At 40.1% G+C, this 15,948-nt stretch overlaps 1 protein-coding gene across 1 annotated transcript in view; it reads left to right on the forward strand.

The window, feature by feature from the left end:
* The window catches only part of CHCHD3 (coiled-coil-helix-coiled-coil-helix domain containing 3), a 250,644-nt gene that overhangs the window by 83,051 nt on the left and 151,645 nt on the right, over positions 1 to 15,948 (forward strand). The window contains exon 4 of the mRNA XM_016220479.2: positions 8,651 to 8,768. Coding sequence (XP_016075965.1) covers positions 8,651 to 8,768 — 118 coding nt within the window. The remainder of the gene's footprint in view (positions 1 to 8,650; positions 8,769 to 15,948) is intronic.

A 15,948-nucleotide genomic window follows, 5' to 3' on the forward strand; every position in this document is an offset into this window, starting at 1 on the left:
GGCCCAGCTGGACCAGTGAAAGGGGTTTGCCCCAGAAACACCTGCATTTCACCTTAGTTCCTTTTTCCTCCAGCTGATGGTAAGGTTGCCCTCCTCCACCATCGGTAAATACTCAGCTGTGTGCCAGGGAGAGGGGTGTAGATACTTTCTAGACAAGTCTTTGGTAGTAACAGGTCATGTAGGGGCATTTCCCCCCACTACTTTCCACAAAACAGTTTATTTTCCAGCCCTGCTGCTATGGCACAATTTAGTAGGCCGTGTCTCTACCTCCCCACTCCTACCATTGTTAAGTTGTATTTTGAATATTTTGACAATTGATGTATACTTTAAGATGAAAAGTTGATTATTTTGGTTTAAGATGTTTCTGAATTTCCAGTCGAGCAGATAAAGAAGCAGCCATAGGTCCTTCTCGTAGCGGGGAGACAGGGGTGCTTCAGTGTTATGTAACTTGGGGAGTTTAGCTCTGAATTCCTAAGGGAGCAGGTGCATGGGCCCTGGATATGGTGACATAGCTTGTGAACTAAAATCAGAATTCTTTTCAAATATAAATGCATTTTTCAGTGCCGTAGGAGAGTGTATTTGATAAGAAAATCCAGGTCAGGTAGAGCTTGTTCCCAAGTGAGAACTGAAATGGGGACTTTAGGTACAAAGCAGTTATGCAGTTGTACATGGCAGACGATTACCTAGAAGGGGATATGAGAACTGTGGATTATTACTGTGGGTGATCCCCAATAAAAGTTGTACACTTCCAGTTATAGGCTACGTTTTCTTTCCTCCAGCATAATTTTGAAGCTTTGCAGGAAAATCTCCAGATTGTGACTAAATTTTAGTGTGAATGAAAACAAAAGCACTTGTTTTTCATGTTCTTGTAGAAAGGAAGGAAACTTTGCTTATTAAATTCTGAATGACATTTTAAATGATATTTTCGTAGAAGCATGGATGACCAAAATAAATGTCGTCTTAGCTATACTCAGAACGAAGTCATAATGCTTGTTAAATAATACCGATTTACTGTAGAGTTAGCTAGATTGAAGTTATTTGACTTTCCAAGACCGTGTTAGTTATTGTTAAGCCTCCATTATATAGAGAGTACCTGTGTTCTGTAGTATGAGACTGTGCTCATACTTTGTATTTATTCTTTCAAAAATATTTATTGAATGCCTGCCAAAAGCCTGGCACTTTTTAGTGCCCGGGCTACAGTGGTGCATAAGACAAAGTTCTTACCCCATGGTTCACATTCTAATATATATTTGTGTGTGTGTGTGTGTGTGTGTGTATCTTCTGTAAGACTGCAGGCTCCAAAGTCAGGCTGTCTGGCTACATCTCTCACTAGCCGTGTGACTTTGGACAAATTGCTTATAATTGCCGTAAGCCCGGGTTTTACATAGCTTCTCTGTGCCTCAGTTTCCTCATCTGAAACACAGTAATCGGTTTGATAAGGGTGTTGTGAGCATTAAATGAGTTATACCTGTCAACTGCTTAGAACTGTACCTGGCACAAAGGAAGCATGAATAAATGCTAACTCTTCATGTTACACATACAGATATTACATATAGATGCATATAGATGTTACATATAGATATGATTTATGAATATAACGTGGCTGTATTAATGTACATCTTATGAATTTATTTTGGAATCTCAATGGACATACATTCCTTCCAGGATTTTAAATCATTTGATCTGAGAAGTGTCAAGTTTGCTGTGTACTTTTATTTTTGTAAGGTCTTATTAATAGAAAGCTGTATATTTGTTCTGTCATTATTTAAATAGTCTTATAATTAGTTCACCGAATTACTAGTTCAGCTTTTCTGTTTAAAAAAATGAATAGTAAACAGTATTTTGTGTGCTAGTTCAGCATGTTCTGACAAAGTATGATGCATTAGAATAAAATTCATCATTAGCGTTAAGAATGACCTCTGAGGTTGCAGTCCCTCATTTTTCTTTTCCAGTGTTTGGAACAGTCTTTCTGAGTCAAGTACATTGCAATACTCTGCAGATATTATCTGTGTCTAATGGTCACAGTTCGGTTTTAGATAAATCATTTCATCAAATCACTTTATCTTTAACAATGCCAGTTTCCCATTTATTCTCACCCATTATCTGAGGTTCTTATCAACTTTCCCTCAGTAATAGAATGGCCTTATATATTAAATTCTAAAGTAATTTTCCAAGCTAGAATTATATAGAATTACTATGTGTCAGCCTACATGAAGATAAAGCTGGGTGTTTGTGAATGGCCAGATGAGCAGTGTACAATACAAGTTCAGAGACACATTTAGGACCATTGGAAGTTAAACCACGTTGGGAAAGGCCTGGTAATAATTTTAGCTCTGACAAACTCTGATCGGATATAATGAGAACAAATAAAAAATGATCTTGTTTTGAAATAATTATGAATAATGCAGGGTTTTAAAACTGCCCTGATATGACCACCGAGGTGAGTAATGTGCTGGGAACTAATTCCTGTGGGGGTTTACCCTTTCGGAGGTTTGAGAAGCGTGGCTCTGGAAGTCAGATCAGGTCATTTCATGTCACCTTGTTTCTTTCCACATCTCAGAGCTTCTCCTGTAAAGAAAGGGAGGTGGTAATGCCTCCTCCATGGAAAGTAATGACGCTGAATATATAAACAGTGCCCTGCAAAAGTTATCTTAAAATGCCCTTTCCTCCTTCTTAAACCCTTTAGGTCCTTTAGAATAAAACAACCTTGGCCAGTTTTTATGTAGAAACCAAAACATATAGAACTAGATTTTATATACTAGGCACCTGTGAGAGCTGAATGTATATGAGTAGTTTATTGTTATTATTTTTTTTCATTTGAAAGAACATGATCTGATAATACTCATTAAAGGAGATTTGCTTGGTTTTTAGAAATTGATTTTGCTGGTGTATTTTAAATCTCTTACCTGATTCAGAATATTCTAAGTTGCTAGGGCTTGCGGTGTAAGGGCAGAGCTGACTGGTATTTGTTTCATTAAGCTTAGACAAGCTATCCAATTACTTAATGCAAATAAGAAAAGTTTACACTAAACTCCTACTACTTTGCTTAAAACTCTAGGGAATTTAAATGAGGAGAGATAGGTATTTAAAAGAAGGAAATGTAAATGAAACTTATTATCACTGGCTTAATGTAGAATAATATTAGGCCAGGAGATCTGAAATAATAAGTGGGAAATGCCAATAAACAAAGAGAATGTATTCTCCAAGATACTTGGCACATTTAGTTTTATTTTGAGATAATTCTTAAATCTTTGGAAACCCAAGTTACTAATGAGAGACTTATTTTATCTCTTGCCTTCCTTTCACCTAACAGGGACCTTAGAAGTGAAGTGCTGACTCTCACTGTCAGTGAGCGCCTCCCCCTCTTACTCGCAGAGAGTTTACAAAACACCCTGCTTCTGACTTAGGGCCCCAGCATCCCAGCAGCTTTCAGTGAGGCCCAGAAAGCCAGGTCTTCCCATTCGGCTCAAAATAAGAGAAAAATTGTTTGATAGACGGACATCCGCCTTTCATAGGATAGCTTGATGGAATATAAAGCCAAGGGCACTGGAGAGGAAGCTCTGAAAAGAATTGGGAGCTTCTGAGAATACAAGCAGTTGTCCTTTGCAAAATAGTTTGTTAAATGATCTAAATGAATTAGTGACAGAGGAAACTTAGTAGAAGAAAGTATTGTCATAAGTGAATTCTGTGGATGGGAGAGTTGGGGAGATGAAGAGTAATACAATTTAGAAATTCCTATCTGTTGCTTTTACTTCTAAAGTGAAACAGGAAACCTCAGCTGGTTACACCATTTATGTGAAACTCAGCCCTTCAGAATAATTGGAAAGAAATTTTTTTAATTTTTAATTTTTTTTCCCCTAAAATCACAAAGGAGATTTTAAGCTTTAGTGGACCCTTCTAAGCATTGCACTCATTTTTATTGAAAACTGTGTGTTCTACCCTGGCTGGTGTGGCTCAGTTGGTTGGGCATCATCTGTGCACCAAAAAGTCGCCTGTCGAACTCCCGGTCAGGGCATGTACCCAGGTTGTGGGTTCGATATCCAGTTGGGGCTTGTTCGGGAGGCAACCAATAGATGTTTCTTTCTCACATTGATGTTTCTCTCTCCCTCCTTTCCTCCCTTCCCTGCTCCCTCTTCTGCTCCCTCTTTCTCTAAAATCAATGGAAACATATTTTAAAAATTGTGTGTTGTGTGTTTTGCCTGTTGGTGTGTTTTAAGAGCGCCCCTCGGTGACCCTGGACCTGGCAGCCTTTGGCATCTGAAACAGCAGTCCCGGAACTCTAAAGAAAATTCTTTCTCAGTGATTCTGGACCCAACTGATGTTTCCGCTAAGACACTTTCTCCTTCCCCATGTGGCTCAGTTCATATTTGTTAGATTTCAATTCAAATATCAGCTCCCACTCATATAGTTTCATAGTACCCTCACTTTTTACCAATAATGCATTTTTTCCAAGTTTGAGCTTCTTGAGGGTGGGGACCGTGTATCTCTTCCTCATCCTGTTCTCAGTAACCAGAATAGTGTCTGTCACCTAATAGTTATATAGTGAGTGAATTTGTGAACCCCGTTTATTCTGATTTAGCACAGTTTTTATCAAGTAGTAGGAAACTCTAAGGATGAGACTAGAAATACAAGTGCCCATTGAGAAAACTATAAAATTTGGAGAAAATACTCCTTTGTTTCATTTATTGCCCACCACCACCTTTCTCAAGAGGTTTTGTGGAATGGGGAATAATATATTTAATGTATGATGTTTGTAAAACTTTTAACTGCAAGGGACCTTAGGATTATATGTAGTTACGTATATAGTTATACACACTCACACACACACACATAATATTTTTCAGCCCTTGAATTTTAAAGCTGGGAAAACTGAGGTTTGTTAAATTGTATAGCTAATTTGCTGGTAGGTAATAGGATTTGTGTGGGAACTGCTGCCGGACTCCTGAAGATGCAGGTCTATTTGTAAGGATAAGTGAAAGTAAGAATTTACTAAGAAAGGAAAATAATTTTCTTAGTCAGTTTGTGCCACTCCCAATCTCTCTGCAGCCAGGAATCAAGCACAGTTAGGTGTTGACACTCCAGAGGCTCTGCTAGCACGGAATATGGAATATCTTTTATATGTTGAAAGTGTTGTAACGCTCTTCTGTTTTTGGTGACTTAGTGTAGTCTGGGATTAAATCACACTTGTGACACTTATACACAGTGGGTTGGCCCTTGTAGGTGCAGCTTGTCTGTCTCGTTTCTTAAATCGCCCAGTCTTCTGTTTCTACAGCTAGTTTTCCAATTTTTTGGTCTGAGTTTGGAAATATGCCATTCCTTCCTTCATGCACGGGTACATCCAACAAATATTTGTTGAGCACTTACCGTGTGACAGGCACTGTCAGAAGCACCAGGGGTATAGCAGTGAACAAAAGTGGACCAGGTCCTTGCCCTTGCGGAGCTTTCAGGCAAGTGGGAAAGAAAGAAAGGCATGTGAGAGGATAGGGCCCCAGGTCATCGTTGTCAGCCTTTGATTTTAGAAGCCCTTGACGTTAAGAAAAAGAAAGCAGAACTTTTTATTGATGAAAATTTGGAAGACAAGGATAGAGAAGACAAAGCTATCTGTGGTGAATTGGGACATTTTCTTCTTTTCAGAAAAATCGCTGCTTTCTCTGTATTTCTGGCTTATTCTGTTACAGGCATTGTGCTAAGTGCTTTGTGTACATAGACCCCTATAAGGTAGGTATTATACAATCCGTTTACCCTTGAGAGTAACAGGGCCCAGGGAGGTGCACTAAAGTACTTCACTCAGCTAGTAAGTGGTCCAGCCTTGATTTGCACCCAGGTGTCAGTCTCCAAAGTGTGTGTATCTGGACCAAGTATTGCAAGCTGAATAACCTATATTTTTTTATTAAAACAGTGAAGGCTTTTATGCTCATTTTTTTGCTTTTATTTCATTAACCTGCCAAAACCCTATGATATTTCTTAAAGTTCAGTCACTTTAAAAAAAATGTCTTTATTGATTTCAGAGAGAGGAAGGGAGAGGGAGGGAGAGAGATAGAAACATCAATGATGAGAGAGTCATTGATCGGCTGCCTCCTGCACGCCCCCGACTGGGGGATCGAGCCCGCAACCCGGGCATGTGCCCGGACAGGAATTGAACCCCGATCGCCTGGATCCTAGGTCGAAGCTCAACCACTGAGCTATGATGGCCGGGCAAGTTCAGCCACTTTTAACTCCAAGTGTAATGAAAATTTATGTCATATGCAAGTAAATGCAGAATAAGACGTATTTATTATTAAAATAAACTATTTAAAAATGTGATGCACCAAATGTGGTAGACATGAGAAAAATCTGATTGCATAAAATTCATTTTATAATGTAATTTTAATAATAGTCTTCTGTGTGTATCTAAAGTGTGTTGCGAGCACTGTGCTTGCCATATAGTAGGTGATCCAAAAACGGTAGTAATTTTTAGTATTTTAGTTTCCACCTCACTTGTAAAATAGGTAATACTTTTTACTTGCAGGTGAGGCTTGTAAAAATGCTCTAACTGCACGGGTTGGTAACCTGATTCAGTAACCTCGGCAGTTATTAGCACAATATTCTTATGTAGACCACTTCATTTTTGATGTCACTCTCCTTTTATATATCTCCAGGATTTATTTGGGTAAAAGAACATTTTGGTAACTGAGGGCTGTGCCCACAAACTTTAGCATGCATCAGAATCACTTGGAGGGCTCACTAAAAGACGAGGTTCTGATCCCAGCAGGTGTGGGGCCCTGTCTGAGAGTTTGCATTTCCAACAGCTCCCAGATGCTGCTGCTGCTGCTGGTTGTGGACCATAGTTTTAGAACTGCCACTCTAGAAAGTGACATGACTTCTAATTATTGCTGTTCTCTTACAATCACACATGTCCAGTGAGTTAATGTGTGGAATCATGATGTTGCTGCTCTTACTGTGAAATTGATTGTCATATGATGAGAGAGATCTGATTAGTATACATGTAATTGCTCTTAATACTTAAGAAAAATTTCCTAGTGGTTGCTTTTACATTGGAGAATTTCAAAGTGCTGGTTTTAATTTGTTTCTAGTCATCTTTATTCAAGAACACAAAAACACATAGGTTTAATTTTTAGGGGGGAAGCATTATAATTTTGGAATATATTTTACAAGGTAATTTTATCTGTCATAATTGATTTCTGAGAATTATAGGGTATCAGGATGATGTAGCAATTTAAAAATAGTAAAAAACCTTTTCCCTTTGCTCTTTTCAAGAATTTTTATTATTTATTTATTTATTTATTTTTCTAACTCTTGCCCAAGGATATATATTCACTGATTTAGAGAGGGAGGGAGGGAGGGAGAGAGAGAGAGAAAGACATCAATTTGAGAGAGAACATTGACCAACCGACTACCTCCTGTATGCCCCCAACCAGGGATTGAACCCACGGCCCAGGCATGTCCCGGGAATCGAACCCATGACCTTTCTGACTACAGGACGACACTCTAGCCAACTGAGCCACACTGGCCAAGGCTCAAGAATTTTTTAAGACTAAAATTCGATAGACTAGTATTGAATTCAATTTGTTATTCATCATTTCCACTTATAAAGTAGATGTCACTGAGGATTTCACTTATACCAACATAACAGTTTTACCTTTTCTTTTCAAGCATCACTTAGACCTTTGGGGATGTGACGGCATAGAGGGTTATCTCTCCAAGAAGAAGAGGCAATCAGGAAATCTTTGTCCATGAAATTAGACTGAAGCGTACTCTCATTTATTGGAATACCTTTATGTGCCAGGCTCTATGGTGGAGATCGGTGCCAAAGTAATTTATCTTTTTTCATGCAAAATGAGGGGTTTTAGTGGATTGTAAGTTAATATGATCTAATTGCGTGATGAGGTTACTGATAAACCTAATGCAGTCAGATGCTTTATTAATAGTATTAGCATTGTGTGCAGGTCTTGGGAGGTGCAGCTCTGCCGTTTCATTTTGCTAGACCCTGTCTACAGTGTTACATTTGGTTTGGAGCTAAGGAACAAATTGGAGTGGTTCCAGAGGTGAGGAGCCCTGCTGTGGAAAGGTCTGGCCAATTTTGCACATGAGGATTGTTGGAAAATGGGAGTTATTCACTGGGCAGGTAGACATCTTAATTGCGTTTTCAGTTGCCTGCTGTAATTTATAAGATCCATGAGGAGAGGGACATGCCCATCTTGTTCAGTACCATGTCATCAATGTCCCCTACAGTGTCTGCTGTGCATTCAGAAAACAGTTGATCTCAGTCAATTTTGAGGGGAAGAGGTGGTCGGTCACCTTCAAATATTTGTCTTGTAGAAGGCTTGTTAATTAGATTTATTACTTATGTCTCCAGGGGAAAATGGTGGTACCAGGGCTGGAATTTTTAGGCGGGCAGATTTCAGTTTTACTTAAGAAGAACTTTGTAAAACTGGCTTAGCAGTCACATTGATAAGCTTCATGTATTTGAATCCTGTTGTTGTAAATGCTCAGGAAAGGCTGCATGGGGATGTACTAGAAAATATACTTGCTTTTGATAGACTATAGTCAGGATGATTTCAGCTTTTTATTTTTATTTAAGTATTTCATCAAAAAATAATGTTACTAATAAATGTCAACTTTCTAAGTTAGACCTTTCTTGTCTTTTCAGACTAAAGCAAAGCAAAGAACTGGACAGAGAGAGGGCCCTTGCCAATGAGCAGCTGACCAGAGCTATTCTCCGAGAGAGGATATCCAGTGAGGAGGACCGCACTAAGGCAAAGCGCCTGGTGAGTCCGAAACGTGCCTGGAAACGTCCGCGAGGACACCGCTGATGGCTGGGAACAGCTGAGCGCTCCATGCCAACTTTTAGTGTTGATGAAATTCATGTTCTCTTTGCTTAGATTTCCTTGATTTTACCTTTTACACATAGTTGACAATTTGCTGATATAACCATGAAGGACTTTTTAAGGCAGTTAACTTCAGAATTATTGAAGTAAAGTCAACACAGAGACACAGGTACATGCATGTTGCCTGAAGGGATGTTGTGTGTGCGTGTGTCTCTCTTTCCTCCTTTTTGATTCTATTGTATTTGACATCTCTGGGGGAGCAGCCTAGCTTGTTTCTGTGCCTCTGGCAATCACTGGATGTTAGTCTGGGAAGTCTCCAGCAAAGGTGAGTAAGGTTGTGTCTGTCACTTTCTGGGCTTTACAAGGGGGGAAAACATAGAGCAAGGGCCTTTGGGGACCATCTTTTTTAAGTAAAGAAGGAATTAAAAAACACCTTTTTTTTTTTTTTAAATATATCTTTATTGATTTCAGAGAGAGGAAAGGAGAGGGAGAGAGAGAGAAACATCAGTGATGAGAGAGTCATTGATCGAGCCCACAGCCTGGGCATGTGCCCTGACCAGGAATCGAACCCGGATCGCCTGGATCCTAGGTCAACGTTCAACTGCTGAGCCACGCCCGGCCGGGCCAAAAACACTTTTTAAATTTTATTTTAAAGAAAGGATTACATAAACTTGTCTAAAAATGATTATTAATAGAAAAAGGAAAATTTAAAAGGCACCTGTTAATATGTCATTCTCACGCAACCACTGTTTACGTTGGGGTGTGTTTCCCTCTAGAAATATTAAAAAAAAAAAAGATTTTATTGATTTTAGAGAGAAAGAGAGGGAGAGAGAGAGAAACATCAATGAGAGAAACACCTGTTGGCATGTGCCCTGACCAGGAATCGAACCAGCGACTTCTCGGTGCATGGGATGGTGCTCAACAAACTGAGCCACACCAGCCAGGGCTCCCTCTAGACAATCTTTATTCTTGGGTCTATTCCATATTTAAGAACTTGGATAATGCTGTATATGGTGTTTAGCATCAGGAACATTTTCTTATGTTACTAAATGTTCTTCTGAACATATAGTTTTTAATGGCTGAATAATATTCTGTCTGTTCTGTCCTCTGTGGGCAACATAATTTATTAAATGATTTCCTGTTGTTAGATAAAAGTGGCACTGCTCTGGATGAAGCCTGCCCAACTCCCCCTTGAGCCTTCGTAGAAACCCACATGTAACTTCTCAGAATCCTTAGGGCTCATTGAAGTATAGTTGGAAACTCATTGGGGAGGTAAAGTGTGATTATATATTAGAGAACTGTGAATGCAAGACTGAGGGGGATGTCCTTAGTTTAGCAGACAATTGGAAATTGTTAAAAATTTTAAGAAAAGGGTCAGTTTTTGTTCTTTCCTCTTTTTTCTCTTAGTTCTTTCTTTGAGAGGCTAACTTATGACTATATAGCAATAGAAAAAAATTAAAGGAAGCTAGCATGGAATGAATCCATTACTTCAGTGACTCATCCAGGATCCAGGCTGAATGGGTAGACAGTGAAGCCAGAATCGAGGTGATGAATTAAGAGAGAAATGTCAAGGGACTGGCTGGTGGCCATCCTGAAGGACACACATGTTGAGTGGAACTGTGGCCAAGAGATGCGGAAGGATAGCCAGGGGGATAATTTCAGGATTAACAACATTAAGTGTTGAGTAATTCTGTCACTGACGATACCTGCTGTACTCCTGAGGATCGTTTTCGCTAATGTCACAGCCTCCCAATTTGAGGCCAAGGGTGGAGTGGAGAGGGTTAATAGTGCTTATGCTTTTGGAAGGTGGGGGATCAAGCTTCTTAGTTTCTAGCAGGTAGAAGAATCCTGGGTTGGCATTTTTCTTTGTGCCCCAGGCTTTGTCTCTTATCTTTGAAGCACTCTTTTCTCTACTTCTTTGTGCCGAAATTTGAACATATTGTCTTGTTCTTTTAGTCAAGGGAGACAAGCAAGATTGAGATTTTAAAAAACACATTAAACATACACACAGGCATATGACAAAGCATAAAAAAGTTTTCACAAAAAATGTGAAAGTATAAGAATTTCTTATAGTAACTAAAGTATTTTGTAATATAGCTTGGTTGGAAAAGCTATCTTCAGCCCATTTTTCTCTTCGTCACTTACAAATCTTGTCTGACAAATATATGTATTAACACTTTAAGCATAAGAAACGGGCCTTTTATATTCTGTTTGTTAGGACTCCTCTTTACTGATTCTGGGGATGTAGAATACAGATGGCAAACTACCAAGTTCTCAACTCCTGAATTTCAGCGTTTATATTATAGTATTAGCCAAACAAAGCCCTCAAAGCACTTAGGGAATAAAAGTAGAGTTTATACAATAGGATTATCGCTGAGCCAGATTATCCCATCTCGGCTTGAGTGTTCTCAGACATTGGAGGGATAGTCGTGGCCACAGCAACGTGGCCGCCTACAGTAATTTAGGTACCTGATGACTCCCAACATGTTTACCAAATTACCCCTTTGTTGTTATTTATTATAGAAAACTTGCATATTCAGTGGGTAAAGATCAGAAAATAACTACAGAAAGTATTAAATCACTGAAATTACCACTATCCAGAGATAATTACTGCTAAGTTTCTGGTTTATTATGTTTATATTTCTTTTCACATTCCACTAAGTCTGTATAAAACATTTATATTTATATGGGTATATGTATATCCCCAAACATAGATGGTAATAAACATAGTCTTGTATAACTTCCAATAACCTTCACATTTAAAAAATTTAGACTACGTGGTGAAGGTCTTTCTATACCAATAAGTATATATTTGTATGATCACTTTTAATGGTTGATGTATTTCACTGAATTTTCCTCTAATTATTAAAATAATACAGGGATATTGTAGAAAACTTGGAAAATATAAAAATTACTAAGGAACCTCCTTGTATCCATTCTGATAGCCACTGTCAAAAAGACAGACAATAACAAGATTGGCAAGGATGTTGTGGGAATATAAAATGGTGCAGCCACTGTGGCGGTTCCTCAAAAAATTAAAAATAGAATTACCATATGATTCAACAATCCTACTTCTGAGTATTTATCCCAAAGAATTGAAAGAGAGTCTCAAAGAGATATTTATATGCCCATGTTCATAGCAGCAGCATTCACAATAGCCAAAATGTGTAAGCAACCATGTGCACAGTAGAAGAATGGGTAAAGGGAAATGTGGTCTATACAATGGCATGTCACTCAGCCTTAAAAAGGAAGGAAATTCTGACACATCGTGCAGAATGTACGAACCTTGAGGACATTAGGCTAAGTGAAATAGACCAGTCACAAAGTGACAAATACTGTGTGACTCCACTTACATGAGGGACCTAGAGTAGTGAGATTTATAAGACATTAAGTGGAAGGGTGGTTGCGAGTAGGTGGGGGGCTGGGGAGAGTAGAGAGCTTTTTAAAGGGGTTAGGAGTTTCAGTTTGGCAGAGTGAAGAGAATTCTGGAAGTTGATTGCACAGCAATGTGAATGTACTTTATATTCGCGAACTGTACACTGCTAAATGGTTAAGGTGGTAAATTTTATGTTACGTGTATTTTACCACAATTAAAAATTAGATAAGAATTATTAAAGAAGTAAGCAAATTGCACATATTTTTTTATTCAAGATAGGAATTTTGGGCAATTCAATTCTAACACATATTACTCCATGCCCTGTTCTTAGCTAGATGATTTTTAAGCCCTGGATACCATTCAGGTTTCCGGATTCTGTATCCCACCGCCTTGTAAAATATGTGGTGTGGACTTCAAGCCTGCTGTTGTCCCTCACTTTCTTGATCCCAGGCTGGGGAAGCGGAGCCCATGATTCATGTGAGAGTCACCCCAGGACCATAGCGTTGCTCTGCTGTGAGTGCTGCGCACCCACTGCTGCATTCTCAACCCTAATACATGAGACCCTGAGAGAGGGCCAAACATCGATTTGTTCCTCTTTATTTAGAGCCCAAATGTTGCAGCCTGTAAGAAAGTAAAGGTTAGGCTTCACACATTTGCAGGAATTGGAAAGCTGTCTTTCAGGAGAACCAGGGGAAAACCACAAAACTGATGTGATGGTGCTGTGAAATAAAACTACCCCCATCTTCCTCCACCCACTAACAGCTGACATTTAGATTGCCGCCTCCTTCCCACAGTTGTAGATGCTGGCTTTCTTAAAGCTCTTTGAAGGGCAAAGTCACGGTGGCCTTGTTGTTGAAGTTTCAAAATAGGATCAGATCAACACTTTCCCCTTTGGAAGAGCTGCTTTAGCTGGGGAAGGTGTTAAGTCCTGTTCCAGGCTCAGGAAGGTGCCCCAGCCGCTCATCCTACCTCTCGGTGACTGGCACCAGTATTTTAATCAGCTGATTTGACCCAGAGGTTTTGGGGGAGGCAGTTCACTGATAATTTTGCCCACATGAAATGTTAATTAAAATCCACATTAAAGCTATGCTTCTTAGGAGCAGGAAAGCACCTCTGTAAAGAATGAAGACTACATAAGAGGAAACCTGCAAAGTTAACGTGACATGACATTTTGTGTATCTTTTAAGATCCCATACATATAAATCTAACATTTGCTGTGTTATTAGATTTTTTTTTTTTAGATCAGAGAGCAAGGAGTTTTATTTTTTTGCCTTTGCAATTATATTAGATTTCTTTTTAAAATGTCAATTAAAATTTGATTGACTTCTTTCTCATTAGGCTGTTTCAGCATTAGTCTTTTCTTTTTTATTACCATAGAATTATGTAGTATTGTCTTTTTAAATTTAAACTTGAATAGAAGCCCTGCTTTCCTTACTTAAGGGGGTAGTTACTGAAATATCCTGGAGTTTAGAAGCCTAAATGGGAATGTCCTTCCCCCTTTGGGCAGCGGCTTTGCTGAGTGCCCCCTGGATGCTAGCTGCTGCGGTATGGCAGGGAGGAAGGCAGTCCTGTCCCATGGAGTTCACAGTAAGATGCGGGAGGCAGGTAGATTGAAAATAATGTTAAACAGTGCTCAGTCCGCTATAGGGCCGTCCTACTTACCTTTTTGTGAGAATTCTCACTTTAACTTATTGTCGTATCTTCATTTATTTGGTCAACACACATCTGAGTGGCTAATATATGCCAGTGCCTAGCAAAGAGTAAATGGCCAGTAAGTACTTGATGAAATAAATGAAGACTTGACTCTCCTCCAGCCCTGCACGTGGGACGAGAGGACATGGGGAGGAACAGAACACATGTCCTAGGGAGGTGGTGCCTGAGCTGAGCCCCGTGTGTGTGGGAACTGCACGCGGGGTGGAGGAGGGATGGTCCCGCCTGGGATACTGCGGGCGAAGGCCTGGCACCGTGGGGACCGCGGGACACTGCGCGGAGCTGCTGAGCGGGGCGTGCAGTGCAAGCAGGGGGAGGGGTGCGGCAGGAGAAGCTGGCACGGCTAAGGTCGTGAGTTCCATGGAGCCCAAGGGCACCAAGGGGAGAAATGATAATCCATCCTGGTGCAGTGTGAAGGATAGACTAGAGGAAGAGAGGAATGGAGACAGAGAGATCATTAGATCATCAGGTGTGCCGGCCCCTTTCCCCAATCCCCTCCGTCACAAGTTTATTAAACACCTACTATGTGCCAGGCACTGTTAGTCACTGGAAATGCGGAGGCGAATTAGATCTGGTTGCTTTTCTTCACTCTCCAGTCAGGTATAGGCTTTGTGGGGAAGGTCATTCTTACCTTGGGTTTTTTTTTTTTTTCTTCTTCTGTCTATTTATGTTATAATTTTGAATTTGCAAAGCCTCATCGTGTTTAGGGAAAAAAAACAACTAAAAAAAAAATAGGGTAAGTGAATGCATAAATCTAGTTTTTGCAAATTTAAGCGACCGTTTCACCAAAATGTCACTTTTTCATCCGCAGTTTCCTTTTCGTCTGAAATGTGCCAGTGAAGCAATCAGGGAGAATTGATTAATTTTGTGCTGTGTCCTTTTCAGTGTTTTGTTTGTGCTTCAAACTGTGACAGTTGAAATTTCATGGTGAAAGAGAGGCAGGTTTGGAATTTGGGATATGGAGGGAATGACTAAGTGGGAGGCAGTAGATAAGAGTACCACTGCTGCTCAGATTTAAGTGAGGTCCTGCCCAAGGCCAAGGACACAGCTGGGGTTGTAATCTTGATATGATCCACAGGGTTCCTGCTCAGAAGTTCTGTGTAACAGAACAGCGAGTGATCAGCTGGGGCTTTTAGTATCGTTAATTAACCAAGTCAGTGAAGTGACAGCGTAGCAGCAGCTATCCTGGGTTCTTTTATTGGCTACTTAGATTTTTTTTTTTGATATTTTTTGGGTGCAATTGAGCACTTTGATTTTAACTTCTGTTAACGCAACCCCTCTGGTTATATATGCCGTGTGCTGGCTTTCTTGCTGTGGACACTAAGCCCCAATTGTTTTTGACATGCATGGAGTATTAATTTGCTTTAAATCCAAAAATGAAGTGGGTGATTCTGAGCTGTGCTTTTGAAGACTATTTAAATACAGAGTTTCTACTTTATGTTTGGGGATCTGAGCCGTTTAGATATATTTTCCTCAGTGTTATTGGTGAGAATGGGACCTGGGATCCACCTGCAAGTCCCATTCCTTCTAGTTCTTGCTCAGTTACTCTCTTACTGGGAAATTTAAAAGGCAGCATCCCTCAAGGCAGGGGGGAGCCGAGCGCGCAGCCTCCCATGCCTTCTGTGTGCTTGGGTTCAGCAGGCCATCGTCGTTTCCAGCGCAGGCATTCATGCGTGGCTTCTCTCTGTGTGTTCTCTGTTATTATATGTGGTCCTTCCCTCCCGTATGTGTTAAAGCAATGTTCTTACTGCCCGCCGGAATGCCTGAGCCCTGCGAAGCGATTGTTGGTCAGCGATGGCTGGTGCTGGAGTGCCAGGGCGGCTTCAGGGTGTCTGTTTGCTCCGGCAGTACAAGGAGAAATGTCTTGGCTCCGTTTGCCAGCCTAGGCTTTAGGTAAAAGCCCAGAGGAAGAATAGGACCATTATTACAGATTTCAGTATTGTTTGTAAACCGAAAACTTAACCAGGTGAATCTATTTTTCTCAGATATACTCAGTCAAACGCCCTCCTCAGCCAGCTCTGCAGAATCACTAGG

Source organism: Miniopterus natalensis, chromosome 10 (genome assembly GCF_054644295.1).
Source record: "Miniopterus natalensis isolate mMinNat1 chromosome 10, mMinNat1.hap1, whole genome shotgun sequence".
Taxonomy (NCBI): Eukaryota; Metazoa; Chordata; class Mammalia; order Chiroptera; family Miniopteridae; genus Miniopterus; species Miniopterus natalensis.